Source organism: Balaenoptera acutorostrata, chromosome 18 (assembly GCF_949987535.1).
Source record: "Balaenoptera acutorostrata chromosome 18, mBalAcu1.1, whole genome shotgun sequence".
In the NCBI taxonomy this organism is placed as follows: domain Eukaryota; kingdom Metazoa; phylum Chordata; class Mammalia; order Artiodactyla; family Balaenopteridae; genus Balaenoptera; species Balaenoptera acutorostrata.
In genome coordinates this window covers 12,144,034-12,167,244 of record NC_080081.1, presented here as the reverse complement: position 1 = coordinate 12,167,244, position 23,211 = coordinate 12,144,034, and the positions used below count along the sequence as shown (strand labels likewise).

The window sequence follows — 23,211 nt, the reverse complement described above, 5'->3', positions numbered from 1 at the left end:
TGTGTTTCATGTGTACTTGAAAAGAATGCTCATCCTGTGGGTGGGACGGAGCATTCCATCTATGGCAGTTAGATCATGTTGGTTGATAGTGCTGTGCAAATCATCTGTATCCTTAGTGAATTTCTGTCTATATGTTCTGTTAGTTATGGAGTGAGAGGTATTAAAATCTCCAACCATAATTGTGGATTTGTCTGTTTCTCCTTGCAGTTTGATCAGTTTTTGCTTCATGTACTTGGAAGTTCTGTTATTAAGTATATAAATACTTCAGATTTTTATATCCTCTTAATTAATTGACTCCTTTGTCATAAGAAATTATGAAAATAAGGAAGACTAAACACGGGTGTATAAAGTGTATTTGTGAAATAAATACACGTGATATTCTTCTGATGTCTACTTTGATACTAATTTAACTATTTCATTTTTTAAAAAAATTATTAATGTTAGCATGATATGCCTTTTTCCATCCCTTTCCTTTTAACCAATTTATGTCTTTATATTTGCAGTCTGATTCTTACTGTCAGCATAGAGTTGGGTCTTGCCTTTTTATCAAATCTGACAATCCTTTTTAATTGGGAATGTTTAGATCATTTACATTTAATATGGTTATTGATATCATTAAAACTGGTCATCTTACTACTATATATAAAATAGATAACTAATAAGAACCTACTGTATAGCACAGGGAACTCTAGTCAATACTCTGTAATGACCTATATGGGAAAATAATCTAAAAAAAGAGTGTATATATGTATATGTATTGCTGATTCACTTTGCTGTACAGCAGAAACTAACACAACATTGTTAATCAACTATACTCCAATAAAAATTGATTTAAAAATTAAAAAGTAAAATAAAAAATCTTTTTATTGGAAAACAAACAAAAAAGTTAAATTGGTCATCTTGCTATTTGTTTTCTTATTTGTCTTATCCATCTTTGTTCCTTTTTCCTGTCTGCCTAGTGATTAATTGAATATTTTGATGATTTCACGTTACTTTCCTTGTTGGTTTATTAGCTATAGCTCTTTGATTTGTAACTTGGGTGGTTGCTTTGGGGTTTATAATGTCCATCTTCAACTTATCACAGCCTGCCTTCAAGTGATATTATTCCTCTTCACATACAGTATAAAGCCTTACTTCCATTTTCCACTTTTTGACCTTTTTGCTATTGTTGTTATTGTTTTTTTTAACATAAGTTATGAACCCCACATTACATTGTTGTTATTTTTGTTTGCCAGTTATCTTTTTTTAATTGAAATACATTTGATTACCAGTCAGTTATCTTCTACAGAGATTTAAATAATAAAAAATTCTTAAAACATATATTAACCATACAGTTGCCATTTTGGTGTTCCTCATTCCTTTGTGTAGACACAGATTTCCATCTGATATCACTTTCTTCCTGCTCAGAGAGGCCTTCCTTTAATGTAGCTTATTATGTGGCTCTGCTGGTGATGAATTCTCTGAGCTTTCATGTTTGGATATGTTTTTATTTTGCCTTCCTTTTTGAAAGATGTTTTTTGCCTGGTGTAAAATTCTAAGATGTTTTGAGTATGTTAAAAATCTTGCACCATTGCATTCTCACATTGTTTCTGGCAAGAAATCTACTGTCATCTTTATCTTTGTTACTTTATATATAATATCTCTTTTTGCTCTGGCTGAGTTTTAAGATTTTTTTCTATATCATTGTTTTTGATAATTTGATTGTGATGCACTTCCATGCAGTTTTCTTCATGTTTCTTATGCTTGGAGTTTGCTGAGATTCTTGGATCTGTGGGTTTATAGTTTTTGTTAAATTTTGAAAAATTACAGCCATTATTTCTTCTAATATTTTTCCATTTCTTTCCCCCTCCTCTGCCACCTCCTCTCCTTCAGGACTCCAATTACATGCATATTAGACTGCCTAAAGTTACTCTATAGTTCTCTAATGCTCTGTTAATTTTTTGGTGATTTTTCTTTCTGTGTTTGATTTTGGATGGTTTCTATTGCTAGTTCTTCAAGTTCAGTAGTATTTCTTCTGCAGTGTTTCATTTGCTGTTAATCTCATCCTGTGTGTGTGTGTGTGTGTGTGTGTGTGTGTGTGTGCGTGCGTGCCTGTGTATGTTTGTATAACACTCTGTAGTTTTCATCTCCAGAAATTTAGTTTGGGTTTCCTTAAAATCTTCCATATCTCAACCTTTTGAACATAGAGAATACAGTTATAATAACTGTCTTCATTTTTTTTTTTTTTTTTTACTAATTCTAACATCTGTGTCGATTCTAGGTCCCATTTGATTGTTTTTTTCTGGGGGGGGTTGCTTGTTTTGGTTTGGTTTGGGGTTTTTTTTGTCTAATTATGGGTCATATTTTCCTGCTATGTATGCCTGGTGATTTTTTTTTTTAATTGGATGTCAGATATTGTGAATTTTACCTTGTTGAGTGCTGGGTAGTTTTGTATTCCTGTAAATGTTATTGACTTTGGGGGAGGATGCATGTAAGTTATTTGGAAACAATTCAGTCCTTTCAGATCTGGCTTTTAAGACTTGTTAGGTAGGACTGGTGTAGTGTGCAGTCTGGGCTGAATTATTCCCTACTCCTAAGGGATGACCCTTCAGTACTTTACCCAGTGCCCATGAGTCATGAGGTCTTCCCATCTGGCTGGTGAGAATAGGTAGTATTCCTGGCCCTGTGTGAGCACCAGGCCTGTAACCTCTAATCCTTCTGTGTTTTTTTTGTTCGTTTGTTTTTTGTTTTTTAATTTTTCGCCCCACTTTGGCTACTTTACTCACAAGCACACGTTGATCAGTACTTTGTTGCCTACTCAAGGGTAACCCTCTGTACTCTCCTAAATGCTTTCCACTTTCCTGTGAACTCTCTCTACCTTGATCCCCTGCACTCTCAGCCCCATCTCTTCAACTCATGGATTTTGCCAGGTTCTGCCTATGTTCTTTCTCTCTGCACCATAGCGTGAAAACTTGCTCAAGGCAGAGGCTGGTGTAGTCATAGAGGTCATGATTTTAGTTTCCTGTCTCTCAGGGATCACTGTTTCTCATTGGTGTTCCAGATCTTCAGATCTGTCATGTTTCTTTCTTTCCTTTTCTTTTCTTTGTTTCTTTCTTCCTTTCTTCCTTCTTTTGTTGTTTCATGTAGGAAGATAGATCTAGTCCCTGTTACTGTACTTTGACCAGAACCAGAAATCTCTAAAAATTAATAGGTTTTTAAAAAGAAAGCCACACTTAACATATCTTATAAATATACCATATGTAAAATTAATAAAATAATTAAGATCAATATGAAAAATTACATTCAAACAAACTATTACAAACAAAAATTCAAAGTAAAGTCATTTCTTGTAGGAGCCAGCCTGCAGAAAAATTCGTTTGTTGCAATGAGTTCTAGACACTGGATAATTTTTTGTATCATATTTTACCTGGTTCCTATATATCTTATAGTTGGTGATGAAATAGTTCTGCTGTGTGCAGTTTTGACTTCTAAATAAGAAGAAGAAAGATGAACTTTTGTTGAGTCTTTTTAGAGGAACAGCATATTATGTTGCAGAAAAAGCACAGGTGTGGAGTCAGATGGACTTGAAGTGGAATCCCAGCCGTTTGACCTTGGGCAACTTATATAAGCTCTCTGAGCTTGGCTTCCTTCGTGTGTAAAACAACCACATTGTTGTGAATATTAAATGAGAGTGTATAAAGCACCTATCCAATGCCTGGCACACAGTAGGTGCTCAGGAAATTGACTCTTGCTGTCCCCCTGCCCGATGTCATGTAAGTGACTCTCTTTCAATAAGACCCTTTCCAAAATACCTCAAATATTTTAGTTGCCTACAAAATCCAACTGAAATGTCACTCACCAAATAATAGGGGAAAAAGATGGTTAGGAAAAGAACATAAAGGCTTTGGGGACAGCGATTCATCTTGCTTTGCCTTTGATGCCTAGGCATTAAAGCCTTTCTTCTCTAAGGGTATTTCAGTGCAGGAAACACACTCCAAAAGGGGAAAGTAACATTTAACAGGGTATCAAAGGAAAATAGAGAGGCTGACTGAAATGTAGGCAAGCAGAGCAAGATGGGGCTGAAAAGCTGTGTTGAAACTAAATTGTGGAAGGAAGGTGTTATGAGCTGAATTGTGTCCCCCGAAAATGTGTATGTTGAAGCTGTGACGCCCAGCACCTCAGAATGTGACGGTCCTTGAAGACAGGGCCTTGAGAGAGGTGATTAAGTTAAAATGGGGCTGTGGGAGTGGGCCCTAGTCTAGTCTGAACAGTATCATTTTAAGAAGAGGAAACTGGGAGATACCCAGGGGACATGAGAGCCTGTGTGCACAGAGGGGAGACCTCGTGAGGACACAGCCAGAAGGCGGTCGTCTGCAAGTCAGTGAGAGAGCCCTCAGGAGAAACCAAACCTGGGATACCTTCAGCCTCCAGAACTGGGAGGAAATCGATTTCTGTTGTTTAAGCCATCCAGTCTGTGGTACTTTGTTATGACAGCTTGAGCAAACTCTTACTTATAGGCCTTCAAATCCCAGCAGGGGAAGTTCCTTGATTCCGTGAGTCCTCCTGACTAGGTATGGCATTTCTAGAAGTCCACTCGTTTTAACCAAATCCCTCTACAGTCAGGTAATGTGGATCTGTAGCTGTGCTCTGGAGACCAGCAGCATGATTTTAGTGAGAACAGGGATGTGTGGCTTGGTTGAAGGAGTTGCGGGGGTGAGGTTAGAGATGGATGATTACAGTTGTGACCCTCCAGAGATCCGTTGGCAGAAAAAGAAAGTTTATGGTGCTTTTGTTGCCTTTTTAATTCATCTGGAACTTGTTTCTGTTCTGCTTAGGTTGAATGAAGAAGTGATTTGTGTAGGATGACCTAGACAAACTTCAGTACTTCAGTCGCAAGTTTGAAGAGCAGCAACCCTATTTTTCTTCCTGCTCCCTCCAGCTCATGCTTTTATAGTGGTTTAAGTCCTTAGCGTGCAAGGCCTTTTCTCTCAGCTCTGCAAATATCAATCTAACTGGTAGATGGAGAGGGTCTTGTGGGCCCCGCTTTCTCACCCAGGCCAGTTTAGCTGTGACGTTAACCGATGCCTTGGAGCGTTACTGCCATAGAACTCTACTAGACAGGCTAATTCAGGCCAGTGTGATGTTCCCAGGCCTTCATGGTTTAAAACCACATGCTCAGTTGGCTCAAATTGGTGCTTGTATTTGATGAATTCCGCAGAAATGCCAAAAACAGAAGAGAGATGTTTTAAAACAATTCAGAAAATTGGCAGCTACATTGCCAGAGCATATCTGTTTGGTCCTGAGTGGTTTGCAGAAGTTTAGGCAGACTCTGTGGCAGAATTGGCAATGGTGAAAGACCTCAGAGGTGGTTCCCCAGAGGCAGGCTTGGAGGCCAACAGAGCACAGGCTGGCAGGCTCACGAGTGGCGGCTCAGCAGCTACAGGAAATCCCTCTAGAGTTCTTCAGTTAATCTCTCACACGCAAACACAACTGTGTCAGACCTTCTCCACTTGCCCACGTCCTCCAACCCTCAGGTTTTACAGGGGTAAACAGATGGCATCAAAGAGGAACTTTCTTATCTTCCCGACGCAGAAGTGTAAACTGATGTACATCTAGCATTAGCCTTTCTGCTCCCTCCCTGCCGCCGCTGGAAAAGCTCTTCTTTCTATCTCCAGTGCCCTACGTTTTAGAGCTATCTTTCCACACCATCCCAGGTGTCTTAGGATGTTGGTTATCCCTTCTTGCTCATACTCTCAACCCCTCCCTCCGCATTTTTTTTTTTTTGGCCACGGCACATGGCATGCGGGATCCTAGTTCCCCAACCAGGGATTGAACCCCTGCTCCCTGCAGTGGAAGTACAAATTCTTAACCACTGGACCGCCAGGGAAGTCCCAGCCCCTCCCCTTTTTAAGCACCCCCAGGTCCTTCCTGTGGAAGACAAGCAAATAAACAGTACCTTTATTGGACTCTTCCCCCTCCTCCACACCCCCATTCTCTGGTCTCTTCCTTCACAGCCAAGCTTCTTGGAAAAGCTGTTCACCCTTCCTGTCTCCTCACCGTCCACTGGACTTTCAGGCCCCTCTCCAAGTCCACTGACCAGCAGATACTCCAGCTCTCATCTTGTCTGATCTTTCAACAGCTCTTGATGTTCTTCCTTCTGGAAACACTGTCTTCCCGTGGCTACCGTGACATGACTCTCTCCTTAACGTTCCTTCTGTCCTTGCCTGCTCCCGTCGGCCGTCCTAAGGTAGACGCGTCATCAGTGCTGATGCATTTCATCCTCTGGGCTCCACGAGGCCGTCTTGTCCTCATGGCGTCACAGTGCTGGCAGCCTCTAACTGTGAGATCTCCCGCCCAGGCTTCTCTGAGCTTTGGATGAGTGCGTCCCACTGTTTTCATACTGTTTCTTCCTCGTGAAATCCAAGGGCACCTCCTAAGATGGAAGTTTCTAGAACCCCTCCGTCCTGGCCCTCTTCCAGCGCTCCCCGTGTCTGAATGGCAGCAGCATCCGTCCAGACGCCTGCGGCAGAAACCTCAGCGCCATTCTGGTTATCGTCTGCTTCTCGGCCGCCACATCTAGCCCATCGGTGAATCCTACTGGATTTTACCTGTTACATTTTTCTTTTCTTTCTTTCTTTCTTTTTAAAAATTTATTTATTTAATTTATTTATTTTTGGCTGCGTTTGGTCTTCGTTGTTGCACGCGGGCTCTCTGTAGTTGTGTCAAGCGGGGGCTACTCTTCTTTGCGGTGCACGGGCTTCTCACTGCGGTGGCTCCTCTTGTTGCAGAGCACGGGCTCTAGAGCACAGGCTCAGTAGTTGTGGCGCACGGGCTTAGTTGCTCCACGGCATGTGGGATCTTCCTGGACCAGGGCTCGAACCCGTGTCCCCTGCATTGGCAGGAGGATTCTTAACCACTGTGCCACCAGGGAAGTCCATGTTACATTTTTCTTGATTCCACCTAATTTTCCCCAACTCTGCTTCTGCCCTCCTGGTCCAAAACACCATCCTCTTTTGCCTGGACGACTGCAGCAGATAACCTGCGTCTATTCTGACCCCCTCTTTCTGTTCTCACACTGCCAGAGTAATCTTTTCAAAGTGCAAATCTGATCGTATCAGCCCCATATTTAAAATTCTTCCCAGTGTTCTCAGGATAACGATGAAGTGTCTTAACGTGGCCTCTGTAGGGTCTGGCCCCTTCCTGACCCACCAACCTTGTTCTGCTGTCATGTTGGTCTCCCCTAATGTTAAGTCACCTGGACAGGTGTTTTTACTGCATGTCTTCATAGCTTCTTCTCACCTCTCTTCAGATTTCAGCACAATGTCACCTCATGGAAGGCTTCCTCCTGCCTCTACCCCACCTGTAACTGGGTCAAACCTCTCTATCCTGACACTCAGAGTCCTCTGGGACTCCCCCTTGTTTCCTTTGCCTCAGGTACTTCTTTACTTTTCTCGGGAAGGTTTTGTTTCCTGTCTTTCTCACTGGACCATATGCTCCATGAAGCAGGCACCATGACTGGTCTCCCATCATTGTATTCCCAGAAGCCAGCAGAGCGACACAGTGATGTGTTGTTGAATGAATAAATGGGTTTGAAGAACAGGGTTTGAGTCCCAGCCCTGGGCAGCTATGGTCTGAATCCCACTTTTCTCATCTGTCAAATGGAGATATTTTTGCCATCTTTTAGGATTCTTGGGAGAAAAATAATTCATCTCACAAATGACGATTGTTGTTTTGAATGATTATTCTCTCTCATTTTAAGGTTGAGTCTTATGAATGTGACAGTGGAGATGATCCTAAGTCAACTAATGCCTTTATTGTTTTTCTCATATAACAGAGTGGTAGGGCACGGGGAATATAGAAATGAGGATTTCATTAGAAAATCATATTTATTTGAAAAGGTGGTGGGGAAGATTCACCTGAATAAATAGACCCTTAAATTTTTTTACTTTTACTTTTTTCATTATGAGAATTCTGAGTGATCACTGAAGGTAATTTGGATGATATAGGAAGGCAGAAGAAAAGAAGAAATCACCCATCTTCCCACCTCCCAAACACATTTCCCCACACTCTCAAATAATTCATCAGAAGTCAAGTTATGGGATGAAAGAGTATGTATATGAATACTTTTTAGGCTTTAGATAATTATTCCCTAATTGGTCTCCAGAAACGTACCAATTCATACATCCACCAGTAGAGTAGGGCAGTGTCCATTTCCTGGCACCCTTGCCAACTCTGGGTTTATAAAATACAGACATGCACTGCATACAGGCATATCTAGATGCGTATTTAATGGGTGGAAATGGTATTTGATTAAATTTGCATTTGTAGAGCAAATTACTCCTGAACTTGGACATTCTCTTGTTAGCCATTGGCATTTTTTCTTCACCAATTACCTGTTATTCTTTGCATAATTTTCTTTAGGAGTGTTTCTCTTTTTCATATTTACTTATAAAACCCTCTTTACATTAAGCCCATTAACTTTTAAAAAATCATATATGCAGATATGAGCTTCAGTAGGACCCTTTCACATGATCACAAGTTCAAGGGTTAACTTATACTTTATTAATGACAACTGGTTTCTCTCTTTTTTTAAAATTTTGCCGCTTGAATTGCACGCTAAGGAGAATGTGTGTGAAAAGAGTCTGGACTTTGAAGTTGGACAAACCTGATTTCAGTCCTAGCTCTGCCACATTCTAGCTGAGGGCCTGGGACAAATTACTGAACCTCTGCAAGTCTGAGATTTCTCTCCTGAGTAACAGGAATCCTCTGGCCTTGCTTTGAGAGGTAAATAGCTTATGGACGGTGCCTTGTGCAGAAGTGTGTTCTATAAATATTCACTCCCTTTCCGTACCCCTCAAAGGTGTGCCGTTCTGTATGTACATCTATATACATGTGTTTTGTCTGACTAAGGAGCACGCATATTTTACTCCACTTATAGCCAGATGTGCAATCAGGCGTTAATATTTACTGAATAGTTAACTGTGATCAAAGTACCAGTGAGAATAGAAAAATTCTTAGTGAACCGTGCACTATTTGCATCTAGGAGAGATTTTTAATTTTCAACCTCAGGGATAATATTAGCAAGTTCGGATCCGTTCTATAAACATGGGAGACAATGTAAGTTATGGCATTCTGGAGGGAAAAAATAAGACACAGACCGCTTCGAATCCTCAGAAATATTTTGATTTTAAACAGCTCCTAGTGGAGTCTCAAAATACTTGCACTCTCTCATTGAGAATTGATGTCTCAGTCTGTTCTCTTTTCCTTTGTAGGTGTGGCTGGATCTCTTAAAACCTATTGTCAAGCAGATTAGAAGTAAGTATCCGCCCCCCCCCCCACCCCGCCTGTTTAACAGTGATGTCAAATATAAACCAAAAGTCTTCCTTGTCTAACTAAGCGTTGTCTGCCCTGTGGTGTCAAGCACTGGGGCCATACTTTCTTTTTTTACCCTGTGATTGCATTTCAGCATCTACTAATCCACGTACTCTTAAATGTATCTTCTGCAATTTTAATATATAACAATTTGGTAATCAAAACTTGGAAAACAAATGTCATTTTAATTAACGACTAAAGCAGGCTCTTAAGGCCCAGAGCAGTTGAGCTTGTCTGTCTGGTCTGTGCTCATGTTTCTTACTGTCACTTTTGAAGGGGGCAGGTGGAACCATTTATTCATAAAATTGCTATTAGGTTGTCTGTGCTGCCTTTTCAAAGCCTATGAGATCAGAATGCAAGGGTGTTTGGAAAAATAAGGTGCCCAAAAGTGTGTGAGTGTGAGTGTGTGCGTGTGTGTGTGTGTGTGTGTGATTGACAAGCAGGACAGAATGGGGTCTGCCTTGCATTTAGACCATGTTGTCGAAGGAAAGATTAAGGAGGGTCTAGGAGAGAAGTAAGGGAAGGGAACACTTGCTTTTTCCCTCCCTTCTCATTGTGCGTCAGCACCAGACCATCCTCCCCTCTCTCCGCTGTGAGGTCAAGTTCAGAGACAAGCTCTCTTCTCCAGTTCATCCCAAATCGTCCCTCACTGCAGCCAGAGACCAGGCAAGAGACTGAGGATGGTAACAAAACTGCATTCCTTTAGTTGAACGTGAATCACACAATACCTCTTGGGGTCGGTTTTATGTCTGATTAAGAAACCCCACCAGTGCAGTGGTTAAGAATCCGCCTGCCAATGTAAGGGACAGGGGTTCGAGCCCTGGTCCGGGAAGATCCCACATGCCGCGGAGCAGCTAGGCCCGTGCGCCACAACTACTGAGCCTGCGCTCTAGAGCCCGCGAGCCACAACTGCTGAGCCTGAGTGCCACAACTACTGAAGCCTGCGCAACTAGAGCCCGTGCTCCGCAACATGAGAAGCCACCACAATGAGAAGCCCGCGCACCACCACGAAGACCCAACACAGCCAAAAATAAATAAACTAAGTTTATTAAAAAAAAAAAGAAACCCCACCAGGCTACTTACAGCAATTTATGTGGCTGTAATAAACAGGCACACTGTGTTGAGTGGCCCTTATGCAATTGAAATTGATATTGATCTTCTATCATTTAAATTAAGCAATCGTTAATGCAGAACACGAAACAGCCGTTGTTCAGCGTTTATTGGGTGGCTGGCCTAGGACTAAGTGTGGAGGACACATTGCTGTGAGAAGCCCCCAGGCCTGAAGGCTGGAGGAAGCACGGCATCTAAAATGATGACATTTGTTCCCGCAGTAACCCGCGATGGGAACTGCTGATGGTGGAAAAGTATCAGACCCAGGACAGCGGCTGTGGTTTGGTTTAGCACCCGAGCAGAGGCTCTGCTCTTCATCTCTGTGGGCTATGACTCGCCCCGTGTGACAAAGCTGTTATTTTGCATTTAGTGCTAGCATCTTCCTATCTTTGGGTTTTCTAAGGATCCAAGTAGCCTCATTTAATTCCCTATCTGTGAAAATTGCTGGGAAGAATGAGCTAGACCTTCCCATCTTCCCCATTTTGTTCTTGCTATTTTGTGATCCAGAGTTGACACACGAGGATTTCTGTTAATTTTTAGAATGGTTAGCGGAAAGAAGCCCGGCTTCTCTTGGTTTCAATATTCCTGTGCCTTGTTTTTTTTCTTCCTAATTTTGTACGTATTGCCAACATCTTCATCTTTATAGATACATCGTTTGGGGTTTTCTCCCCTAAATTTGAGTGTGTTATAAAAATTAAAGTACAACATCTGTCTTTTGTGACAGTGAAAGGTAGAGCAAAAAAGACATTTTTTACTTTTATACAACTGCTGTTAAAGTTTGGATTTCATCATAATACCTTTTATTTCATAGAACATAAACTTTTGCTGTTATTCCAAATGGCAGAACCTGTAGGATTGCTTTTGTATTGTGGCTTATACAGCAAAATAAACTCTGACTCAGGTTACAAATTATTATTTTATAATCTATTTGATGTTCTGTTTGAATTCTGGAAAGTTACCTGTCTCATTCCCAGTCTTACCCTGCCCACCCCCTCCCAGATCTGCTTCCTAATTTTGTTGGAACTTATCGATAAGATGTTGTATGAGACACTTAGTAAAGGCTTTGACTGACTGTGATGAACACAGTAGCCGCTGTACCTTGGAGAGAGTTAGAAATAATAAATTACATAACTGATTTACTTTTTTGTTATCTCTTCCTTAAGCTGTCTAAAGCCTATATTTGGACTAAAGCAGACAGATAAATTTTTGAAGACAAATGCCTGCTTTTAAAATCTGGGTACAATTTACGTCTCCAGGGGAAAAATTTGATGCCTCAATGTAATACGCCTGTCACAGTATTTTTAAAAACCGGGTATCTGGACTTCTCTGGGGGTTCAGTAGTTGAGACTCCGTGCTTCCTACGCAGTGGGCGTGGGTTCCATCCCTGGTCGGGGAACTAAGATCCTACATGCCATGCAGTGTGGCCAAAAAATATAATTAAAAAAAAAACTCAAACAGGTGTCTGTCTCCCCACAATATGAGAATGCGAATTAGTAACCAAGTTAACCAGCTATTAAGTGACTTGGATGTTGGCAGAAGTGCTCTGGGCAGCTCGGAATAAGACTTATTATTTGGTATCTAATATACCCTCTTACATCTTTTCCTTTAATGGCATTTGAAAGACAAATCAATAAATGCTTTACTGCTTTTTCCCCCCTTTCTAGGGCCAAAGCATGTCGTTGTTAAGTTTGTGGTGAAATTCTTTCCACCTGACCACACACAACTCCAAGAAGAACTCACAAGGTTAGTGGTTTGGAAACTGGGTATTTATTGCTGTGGGTGCTGAGGAGAAGAGAGAGTGAATGTTCTAAGTCAACTGATGAAACATTTTCACAATGTTTCCTTGACCAGCATCTGCTCTGTGCTTGACAGTTTAACCTTCCTCCCTCCCAGTTGTGTTTACAAACATGGGAAGAAAGAAAGTACCACAGTTTCCCTGAAAGCTGGTTTCTCGAAGGCTGTGCTATGAAGTATCTGGGCTTATAATCTGTTACCGTTGTATTTCCCCCTCTTACACCTGTCACATCACAAGACAGTTTTGGGAAATGAATCTCTTCTGTGAAACCAAGGTGTGAACTCAGTTTCTCTCTGTTGCTGCAGTGGGTGAATCGACATGAACTGTACGGCGGTTTCTTTGAAAGTGTAGCTGAGTGGGAGGAGAGTGGCCAAGCCCTGCCCCTGGTAGCTGTGTGACCAGCCGGTTACTAAACGCCCCTGCGCCTCTGTTAATTCCCGTGTCAACGCGACTGCAGTGCTTGCTTGGCCAGCGTTGTTTTGAGGTTAAGCATAGACTGGACGGAACCCAGTAGGGCTGCTATGAGTGACAACCCCCATCATCCTCATCTTCATCCCTGCTACTACCCAGTTTATAATTTCCAGCAAGACACGTGGTAGTCTAAAAGAGAGCAGAGCCTGGTGGGAACATGCGAAGATAAAACGCCTCCCTTTCAAGACTACACTACACTAGTCTGACCAGCCAGATTCTTGCCGCACGTGCCTTGCAAGCTTTAGCTGTTCAAGATGAGGGCTGTCACATCTTTCTTGTCCCTCTGGGTTGAGAGCACAGTATTTTGGGTGGTTGAGTTTGTTAAATGGTTCATCATTTGTCAAAGAGATGAAAACATTCAGTCAACAGTATTGAGGGAGTATACATGGTGCGCAAGCCTTGTTCCAGGGACGGGGCGCATACTGCTGAAAAGACCGGCCTGACTTTCACGGGAACAGACACAATGATTAAATAAACAAGAAGAATATCAGATAATGGTAAGAGCCTTTAGGTAATGGAAGTAGACGATGTGATAGAAGGTGACTGGTGATGACTTTACAGTGCCTGGTCTGGGATGCTTGGGCTGGGAAAGTGACAAGGATCTGTCAGTCATTTTCAGAGGAAGAGCTTTCCAGGTAGAAGGAACGGTTAGGCAATGCCCAAGGCAGAAACAAGCTCCAGGCATTCAGATACCTAAAAGAGGGCTCGCGTGGCAGGAACATTGAGGGCGAAGTCATTGAGGTGGGGCAGAGGCCCGATAATACGTCGTGTTGAGAGACTGGTTGCCGTAGATACCGAGGGGAGGATGGCAGGAAGAGATGGCAGTCACCCAGGCCAAGATGATGGCGGCCACGGAGGTGGTAGGAGTGGAAACAGAGAAAACACATGCATTTGGAGCACGTGCTGGAGGTGGGGCTGATTTGAATTTGTGACGGGTTGTGGGTGGAGGCTGAGGGAAGGAGAAGGGATGCTGAAGATTTTGACTTAAGCCGCAACCAGATGGATGGGTGACAACTAGAATGGGAAGGGGTGGAGGGAAGTAGAGGACTGGGGAGGGTGGAGAGTCAAGAGTTCGGTTCTGCCAGGTCATGCTTGAGGTCCCTGCTGGGCATCCCGGGGTTGGCGTCAGGAGGGGCACCAGGTACACGAATGTGCGATTCCAGAAAGGGAGGAAGGCGAAGGCTCTTCCCATGGCTTCGTGTGTTCTGAATGAGTCACCGCTGATAGTTTACCTCCGCTTTCACCCCTAAAATGAATGAAGCAGCTAAGTGGCCAGGAACTGCAGAGGCCGTCAGCCTTCTGGGAACCACATGCCTCGGCTAGGGCGCTTCCCGTGGAGAAGGGGCAGCTGGGGCTGCCACCCGAGTTCCAGGATGCCGACACCTGTAGCATCTTCATGCGGTGTCCTTACTGGGGCTACTGTGTCTCAGCTTCTGGGGCTGGTTTTCCTGTTGTTGGAACGTATGTTGCTGGAAGCTCAGAATATTGAAATGAATCTGAAGGCCAGTCCAGCTGTTGGTCAGTAGCGTGCCTTTTCCTCCCACGTTTCACTGGGCCTTCATCCTGCTTAGGAAGTTGGCGGCATAAATTACCACTGCCCCCCAACCCCAGTCCTTTCTCCCCATTCTACTTTGCAATGAGTTTTGCACCTTTTCAGTTTTTGTGAATCATCATCTCTAGGGATTTGTGATTTTTCTACCATTCTGGTCCTTATTATAAAATTCCAGACAACTTGTGACCATCAAGCCGTGTGTGTGTGCCTGGTATTTTGCCAGCTGTTCTGACCGATCTGATAAATTCCTCAAGTGACACAAGCTCAGCTGGACGTAGCAGGTTTGGGGGTTTGTTGTCGCTGTTTTCTGGCTCCCAGTGTTAACTGACATTTTAGAAATCTTTTCCGAGGAGAGAATTCCTTTGGCTCTGGGGTCATAAAATTGATGGGAAGTTTAGAAGCTCCCCGTTGCTTTCCGCTTTGTCACAAGATATGCCGGGAAGGCGACTTCCCAGATCCAAAGTGTTGTTCTCCCACACTCTCAAAGTCCTATTCAAGCGGAAATTTAAGGATGGGACCATTGAGATGCCAGGCAGTTTTCTATGGCAGATGGTGAAGGAGGGAAGGTTTGGGAGAAGCCCTGTATGGACACTACTTCATGGGCGAGGGAGGTGCAGACAAGAGTGAGAAACGGGCCCGCAGTTCAGCAGACTTCAAGTGACTCGAGCTGCAGCTAATTCTTCGGGCCTCCAGGAATAGCTTTCAGCTTCCCATTTATATAGATCGAAGATTAAATTGCACTTTGCTGTTAAACAAGAAGCTGAATTCCTTTCTATTTATTGAACTACACTCTCACTGGAGCTCTTGTCCTACTGACACCAGGGCTCAGGCATCTAGAAGGAGAAAAGTACTGACTCTGAGGTGCAAGTTTAAAACCGCTTGGGGGAGGGGTCTTTGGAAAAGAAGTTAGCAGGCTTTCTTCTGGCAGAGCTCAGAATCACTTGGCTGTGCTGGTGAGGTCAGACGTACTCCACTACTCTGAGCATCTCATCTGACGTGGGATCCAGTTTCTACTTGGCTGTGTTCTTAAAGGTGCAGGGGACCTATCAGAATTTGCTGCTCTGCAGGGCCTGCCGCAGTGTTGTCCTTTGGCTGGCAGAGACATCGTACTGTACACTGAATAAGGAAAGAAAGATTAAGAGCTCCCGGATGAAATAAATTGAAACAGGCATGTTTAAAACATGGCATCGAGATGGGTGTGATTTCCTCCCCTGTGGTCCCTGGAAGTGACAGCCCTCTGATCGGCCCTGCCGCTGTCATCGCCTCCCTCCTCACATCCATCCTTCCACCAAGGAGAGCTGATTCCGTTTTGAGCCCTTCATGTGAATTTGACTGGAGCTGCTTCAGTTTAGAATGCAAAAGGTGCTGCGGAATTTCTAAAGTTAGCCCTGCAGCCAGCGTGCGGGACTTACAGCTGTCTTTATGAGAAGATGAGACGGTACCCAGGAAGGTCTTTCTCAGATTACAAGGGCCTTAGCACAAGTCAGCATAATCAGGGAGTGACAAATTCCTCCTGCAGTTGGCAACGGGGCACTCGTCCTCTGTCTAAATAGGTGAGCTCTCGGAACCCAGCACCGTCTCGCCACCCACAGGAGACCCTCCCCAGAGGCCCCGAAGCCTGTCGGACCCTGACCCTGAGTCTGTCGCTGGACACAGCATCCTGTGTTTGAACTGGTAGCTGTTACCATATTCGGAACATCATGCTTTTACAACATACATTCTTCCTACTTAGGTAAAAATTAACCACACATAAGAATTAAAGCCTGTCGTTCTAAGTGTTGACTTCAAGAAACAATAACCACTGCCTAATCCAGAGAGATGGTTTGTACCACATCTTCCCATATAAATCTATGTGCTGATGTTGTGATTGCTTTATATGCTCTGCCATTCTCTACTTTGACTTTCCAGGGAGAGAGACAGAGACAGAGAGAGATAAAAGAAAGTGAATGAATGAATGAATAAACATTACATTGCGGGGGGGTGGGGTGGATAAAGGCCAACTGTTGTCAACTAGTGGATCTGTGGGTGTTGTTTTGTTTTGGTTTTTTTCTGGTTACAGAATGCCTCCGTAGTTCTTTAGTTCTTAATCATGGAATTTCCTAAACAACTTAAAGGGGATTCATTTTTCTTTTATTTAAAGAAAAAAAATTGCTAACATATACTGAATGTTTTCATTCTGGTCACTATGCTTTCCATGTATTATCTCATTTAATTCTTAAGGCCACCTCTGTGGTTAGTCGTGTTAAAAGCCCTTTTTTTAAAAAAATTAAAAAGAACCCTTTGCTATTACAAAAGTAGTCAACGTACAGTGTAGAAAGTTAGAATATACAGGTAAACAAGACTAAGAAGATGAAACTACTGTGTTCTTGCTGCCCAGAGCTGAGCGTTGTTAACACATCAGTGAGAGAGCCTTTCTGATTTTTTCTGTGCATATACATGTACTGTTCATCTCATCTGATACCCTGGCCGTACTCAAATGTCCCCCTTTGTTCCCCAGATGTCATTTATATCTGCTCATCTAACGTGAAATTCACTGTAGGACCATGTTGCATCTGGTTGTTATGCCCTTTGGACCTCTTAGTCTAGCAGAGTCCCTCTTTTTTTTTCTTCGTGATACCATCTTGTTGAAAAACTGAACTGGTCATACTATAAAATAGTCTACCTGCTAAATTTGTCTGGATGCTTCCTGTTTAGCTTATTCCTCTATCTTCTGTATTTCCTGCAAACTAGACCTGAGTTCTAAAGGATACAAGTTAAACATTCTTGGCTAGAATCCCATCCTAAGTGATGTTGTGTGTTTCCTGTTTCATTAGTGATGCTGAGATTGATCACTGAGTTAAGGGTGGTGACATTCTGACCTTTCCATTGTGAAGGAAAGTCATATGACTTTGTATGCAAATGTCCAAACTCCTAAGTGGTTTTTATACCGATTAACAATCCTTGCCAAGTCAATAATTTCTTTAGAGGTGTAGGATGAGGGTTTTATAATTATGTTATTTTTTGCTGTGTTATTTGTCAGTGTTCTTCTGTAAAGTAGAACTTTGCCTCATCTACTTAGATTGTCTGTATATCCTGAATTACCCTTCCTACTGGAGAGGCAGATTACATGCCCAAGTTTCTGCCTTGGGTTACCAGTTTCTAAGAAAGAATTTCTTGAATAGACTCCTCAAATGGTGATACATTCTATTTTTTTTGCTTTCTATTTTTATGACTATTATAATGGACTCATAAGGTTTTATTAGTTCCATGTGTTTCAATTCACTTTAATCATTCTTTATTGCTACTCAAGTTGTCACAACTTTGGCCAGTGGACGCCCCTTCAAGGTTTTTTTTCCCCCCCTTTTAATATAACCCATTTATATTTGCAAGCTGCCTTGCTCTCTGGCATAACTAGATCTTCCAGGCTTGCTTTGTACCTTCCTCTGCCCCACACCTGGAACCTACCATTTCTGCAAGGTCCTACCTCTGTATCCTTCTCTGTATTGGGTAATTGTGTGAGAGCCAGAATCTGGTTGCTAAGGGTTGCTGCCGAAGTGACGCTCCTTCTAGACAGTGGGCAAAACTAGCAAATATCTTTCTAAAAATCTATGCGTTCATATTGATATTCTCAAATCGATTTTAACATCGCCCTGTTTTTACTTAATTTCTTTGATTTATACTTTTTTTTCTTCCACCAAAAATGTTACTTGCTTTATTCTACTTCATAAAGAAAAGAATTTTTAAATAACTTAAATTGATTTTTAAAGATCTGGCAACTGAGGCTTATGGAAGAAGCTGAGTGACTTATTACACCACAAAAAAAGACACTCTTGTGTTTCCAATTCCATTGGCAAGGCTTTTCCTAACCATGATAGCCTACTGTTATTGTCTGAGCCATAAAGCCATTTTTTTTTAGTATATTTGACTGATCTGTGAAAAAATTTTAAATGTGTGCTATACCCTGCAAAAACAGATAGGGTGGTAAGTTATAGTCTTAATTACTTATGGCTGTCTCTCTCCATATAAAATGAAATGCATTACTCATTGTGTGGACAGATTGCAGCATATGTCTCCGGGTGCTTTTAGGGAGGTGTGAATATTTACATTGCAGCCAGTAGCACCAGGAATTCATCCCTCCTGTACAGACTTTCTTGTTCTTCGGTTTATATACCTTTCTTTAGGTCCTCACTGTGTGGGCAAGTTGCCAGTGAGCAAAGTGAGCCTGACTTTGTTGCCAAACCTCCCCACCCTCTTTGCTCGACACCCATCTCTATGTATATGACGCCCATCTCTCTTTGTATTCGCAGGTACCTATTTGCTCTGCAGGTGAAGCAGGACCTGGCTCAAGGCAGGCTGACGTGTAGTGACACCAGCGCTGCCCTCTTGATCTCACACATTGTGCAATGTAAGTTCTGTTGGTTTCCTTCAGAAAGCATGTGGGAAATAACACAGTGATCTGCTTGGTGGGGAGAAAAATGACATCCACTGAAAGCAACAGTGTCTTTGTCTTACATTGCTATTAGCGTGAAACCCAAGGGGTGGAAAACAGTACTCCTAACTTGGTTTATATATACTCCCCCACCAAACGCTGACCCGGGAATTCTGTGTTCTGGTGCTTGTCTACTCTTTCTAAGGACTACGCATTTGTTGAAAACTCAGTTGCCTCAAAGGAGAAGCTTGGATACACGGTGGCAAAGTAGACTAAACGTGTTCCGTCCTGTTCTTGGATTTGATATTCGTCATGGAACATGGCACATTAGCCTTCAGACATAAAACTGTCACAGATTTCCCTTCTTGTGTTCTGCTCGAGAGTTCGGTAAACCAAGACACATGAAGCTGGACGGAACCCAAGTGATGCTTGAAACTAGCTATTTTAACTTTCTTCCTCTAGACAAAGGATAAGTTAGAGTGTGCTCATTCTATAAGGTTTCCTGACTACTCACCTGGGCATTTTTTTTTTGTCTTGGTCAAGGCAGAAGTTACTTGAAATGGAATATGCACATTATGTTTCAGGAAGGAAATTATGTATATAGACCAGGGTCAACATATAAAAGCACTAGTATAAAAAAAATTGTGCTAGCATATCATTCCAAAATTTCCATTGTATACAAAGTAGTCCCATATAATCAGCCCCATCCTGTCCAGATAACTGCCCAGTTAACAAGCTTTCCACAGGTTGTAGGAAGGGTCACTCCCAGCAGTCAACAAATTACCTTAGTCCGAAATGATGAGGTGTTTCTAGAGACCATGCTTATCTTATTTTTTGTGCGTGGCCATTGTTGACTATCTGCCAGACTTAGTAGATGGATGTTTTCTTATTAATTTGAAAAAATGATGTGAGAAAGAAAAGACAGGCCAAAAAAAAAAATGTAGGTAAACTTTTTAAACTTTACTATGTTCCAACTCTGTGTATATTATCTCATTTAATTCTTATAACAACCCTGTGGGCTCAGTACTATTATCCCCATTTTAAAATGAGGAAGCTTTGGCACAGAAAGTTACATAATGTTTTTGCCTTTCCCGTGTTTGGTCTTCTCTCTTCTTACAGTGACAGTGGACAGAGGAGGGCTTTGAATCAGGCAGACCTCGTTTCTGTTAGTTGATTGTTCACCCTGGCAGATTACTAAGCCCCCAGCCTCTCTTTCCTTTGGAACAGGGGGATAATAGAATCTGTTGCATAACAGATGAAAGTGAAATGATAGCATCAATATTCAGCATATGTTAGGTGTTCAATATACCCTCCTTTCTTTATCCTCACTCACCTAGGGCCCTCCCTTTCCAAACAATGGGAAATTTTGACATAAAGCTTCCTTACTGGAATAGCAACTTCAGCAAAGGTCTCTGACCCTGGGCCTTTGGTGAGAGAAGAGAAATTTAGTCAGCTATTCCTGATGCCATTTAGTCTTGTAGCCCCTTCCTCCTAAGGCCCTTCCTTTTTAAAGGAAGAGTGAATCTTCCTTTTTAAAGAAGGAGTGAATCTTGCTTGCACACATGGGAAGTGGAGGGTCACGGGAATCCAGAAAACCATGTGCTTGGTCTGATGGACCCCTCACCCCCGGACACCAACAAGGGGCTCAAAATCCCCTGAGAATCTTGAGTTCTCCAAAGGAAATGAAATAGGTGGGTTCAGAAGTATTTCTGCTATTTCTATACTCTGTGATAAGCAGTTGCGTGACACACTGTTTCTATAATCTTACACTTACAAAGCCCCATTTCTGTATTTTTAAGCATCCTGTACATTCTGTCATGGAAGGAGAAATTTCACAGCGTCCTCTGTGAATAGTGTGTTCATTTAAATTATTGGTAGTTATTGACGTCATCAGTAAGGTAGGAGGGGTCAACTCATCTCCCTTCTGCAGAAGCGATATTACTGCTGATGGAAAATTCTCTCTAGTGAGCTACATTTTCATCTCCTCTGTATCTACACACGCAATCTGATTTTTAAAAAAGTTTTCCTCCCTTTCATTTGAATTCGTGGAGGCATCTGTCACATAGTCTGTACGGTTTTCATTGGTTCCTCTGTTACTGGCCTTAGATATCCCCTGTATATATTTCAGACTTCTAATACTCTCTAGTTGATTATGAATAGACCAAGTGGGACAAGCTGATGAAGAGAAGAATCAAACACTATTTGGGCCTGATGTAACAGAGGAGGCATGGCGGGGCTAGATTTCTGTAGGTTGTGTGTGCGTCCACTCTTGAGGATTGTACCTGGCAGAACAGGATTCGGGGGTGGTGGTGGTCTTATTTTTTTTGCCGAGAGTAGACTGCTAAGGAATTTAGTATATACATCAGCTAATATGACACCTTTAATTAAAAAATAGTCATATCTTGCACACTTACAGTTCTCAGACTCTCCAGACATAAGGAGGTGCCTATTTCCATGTTTCCAAGAAGAGGGCATGTGGGAGAAAGTGGATTTCACAGTCGTGTTGCCCTTGCATTTTAGGAGTTGAAAAGCAAGTGACTCCGAGGAAAAGACAGTTTAGGCGTTATTGACCCCGATGCCAAAGGAAAAACTGGAATTCTTAGCTCGTTTATATTGAATTATGGAAAAGGCTCTGTTATAAAATCCATAGATGTTAAGAAACCCAAACTTAAAACTCGTAAGAAATTTAGGATTTAGGTGAGCCCCCTCTCCCTCCCGCCGTACGCAGTCCGTCTTCGTTATTTGCAGATTTCATGTTTGCACATTCACCTGCTCTCTAAAATGTATTTGTAAGCCCGGAATCAGCACTGTGGGCGCTTACACGGTCACTCGCAGACATGCGCAAGAGGGTAAAAAATTTGAGTCGCCCCTCCCTCACCTCCCCAGTGGAGGTCGGAGGAGGTGATGCCCTGCCTTCCGGTTTCAGCTCTCATACTGGAAACAAGTGTCCTTTTTGTGATCTCTTTGGAGCCACGCTTTTTGCATTTCTGTGTTTTTTGTTGATTTCCCTGTTTTAAATGGCCCCCAAGCATCGCTGCTGAAGTGCTGTGTAGTGTTCCTAAGTGCAGGAAGGTTTCAATGCGCCTCACAGAGAAAGTAAACACGGGTGTAGGTAAGCTTCGTTCAGACGTGCGTTACAGTGCTGCTGGCCATGGGTCCCGTGTTAACGAATCAACAAGGTACATAAAGTAGGATGTCTTTCAACAGAAACACACAGAAAACAAGGTTAGTTGGTGAAAATGTTTCAAGAGTCTCGCAGGAACCTAACCCTGTATTTGCCCTGGGAATGATGGTTTAGTCTTCACTAATTCGACGTGCGTGGGGACTTGATGCAAGAGCAGTACCGTGAATAATGAGATGAACTGTGCTTTCTTTTTTTTTTTAATTTATTTATTTATTTATTTATTTTTGGCTGTGTTAGGTCTTCGTTTCTGTGCGAGGGCTTTCTCCAGTTGCGGCGAGCGGGGGCCACTCTTCATCGCGGTGCGCGGGCCTCTCACTGTCGCGGCCTCTCTTGGTGTGGAGCACAGGCTCCAGACGCGCAGGCTCAGTAGTTGTGGCGCACGGGCCCAGTTGCTCCGCGGCATGTGGGATCCTCCCAGACCAGGGCTCGAGCCCGTGTCCCCTGCATTGGCAGGCAGATTCTCAACCACTGCGCCACCAGGGAAGCCCAACTGTGCTTTCTTAAGGCCGGATAGGAGGAAGTGCAGAAAAGACAGTGTCACCATCGCCATGGCAAACCAGTGAGGATGGCAGTGTGGCCACTCCTGCACAGTCTCCTGTGATGGAGGGTGGCAGCTTTACTTAGGGAAGGTGAAATTTGTTCACAAAGTGCAACTAGGAAATAATGTTATTGATTTGCCATGGCAGCGAGAAGCTAGTGGGTGACTGATTCTTCCCGTGGCCCAGCTGGTGCCAAGCGAATATTCTCAGGGGCTGTGATTTATAGCAACGTACGGGCCACATCCTGCCTGATTACTGGGGTGCGTTGCCCAAAGCGTGGCAAGCTGCTTCACATGGCAAAGTGAAAATTCGGCTTCATGGCAACGGTTTGCTTACTTTTATTGTAAACAGTTGGACTCTGGTCATTTTATTAAGCTTGTTACACAGACTGTATGATAAAGGCATGCCGTTCCATCTGTATTAAATTGCTGTTAACTGAGCTGGAGCTAGTGTTAAGGTACAATTATTAATTTAAAGCTCTATCCTTTAGTTTTCCAGATTAGAGCAATTTGGGGACTTGAGAAGATTATGCATCCCCTTCCTTGTAGACTAAAAATTTGTAAGAATTTGCAATCTGATCTGTCATTTCTGACAACACAACTACACAAAATTTGACACTTGAATTTATGTTTACCAAATTAGATTATGTACCTTTACCCCTAGTTACAATCGTCTTTTCTCTACATGATGAAGCATTTGGGATTTGCACTAATAATTGCTATACGTGTGCCTCCAAAGTTGATTTTGTCAAGCCCTGAAATTCTGGGGCTTATTTAGAAGTCATAAGGTCTTAATCCACAT

At 42.6% G+C, this 23,211-nt stretch overlaps 1 protein-coding gene across 4 annotated transcripts in view; it reads left to right on the top strand.

Annotated features, from left to right (window-relative positions):
• Positions 1 to 23,211, top strand: part of FARP1 (FERM, ARH/RhoGEF and pleckstrin domain protein 1) — a 294,466-nt gene that overhangs the window by 201,516 nt on the left and 69,739 nt on the right. For all 4 annotated transcript variants that reach the window (XM_057533237.1, XM_057533235.1, XM_057533234.1 and 1 more), the window contains 3 exons: positions 9,252 to 9,294; positions 12,126 to 12,204; positions 18,566 to 18,663. In XM_057533237.1, coding sequence (XP_057389220.1) covers positions 9,252 to 9,294; positions 12,126 to 12,204; positions 18,566 to 18,663 — 220 coding nt within the window. The remainder of the gene's footprint in view (positions 1 to 9,251; positions 9,295 to 12,125; positions 12,205 to 18,565; positions 18,664 to 23,211) is intronic.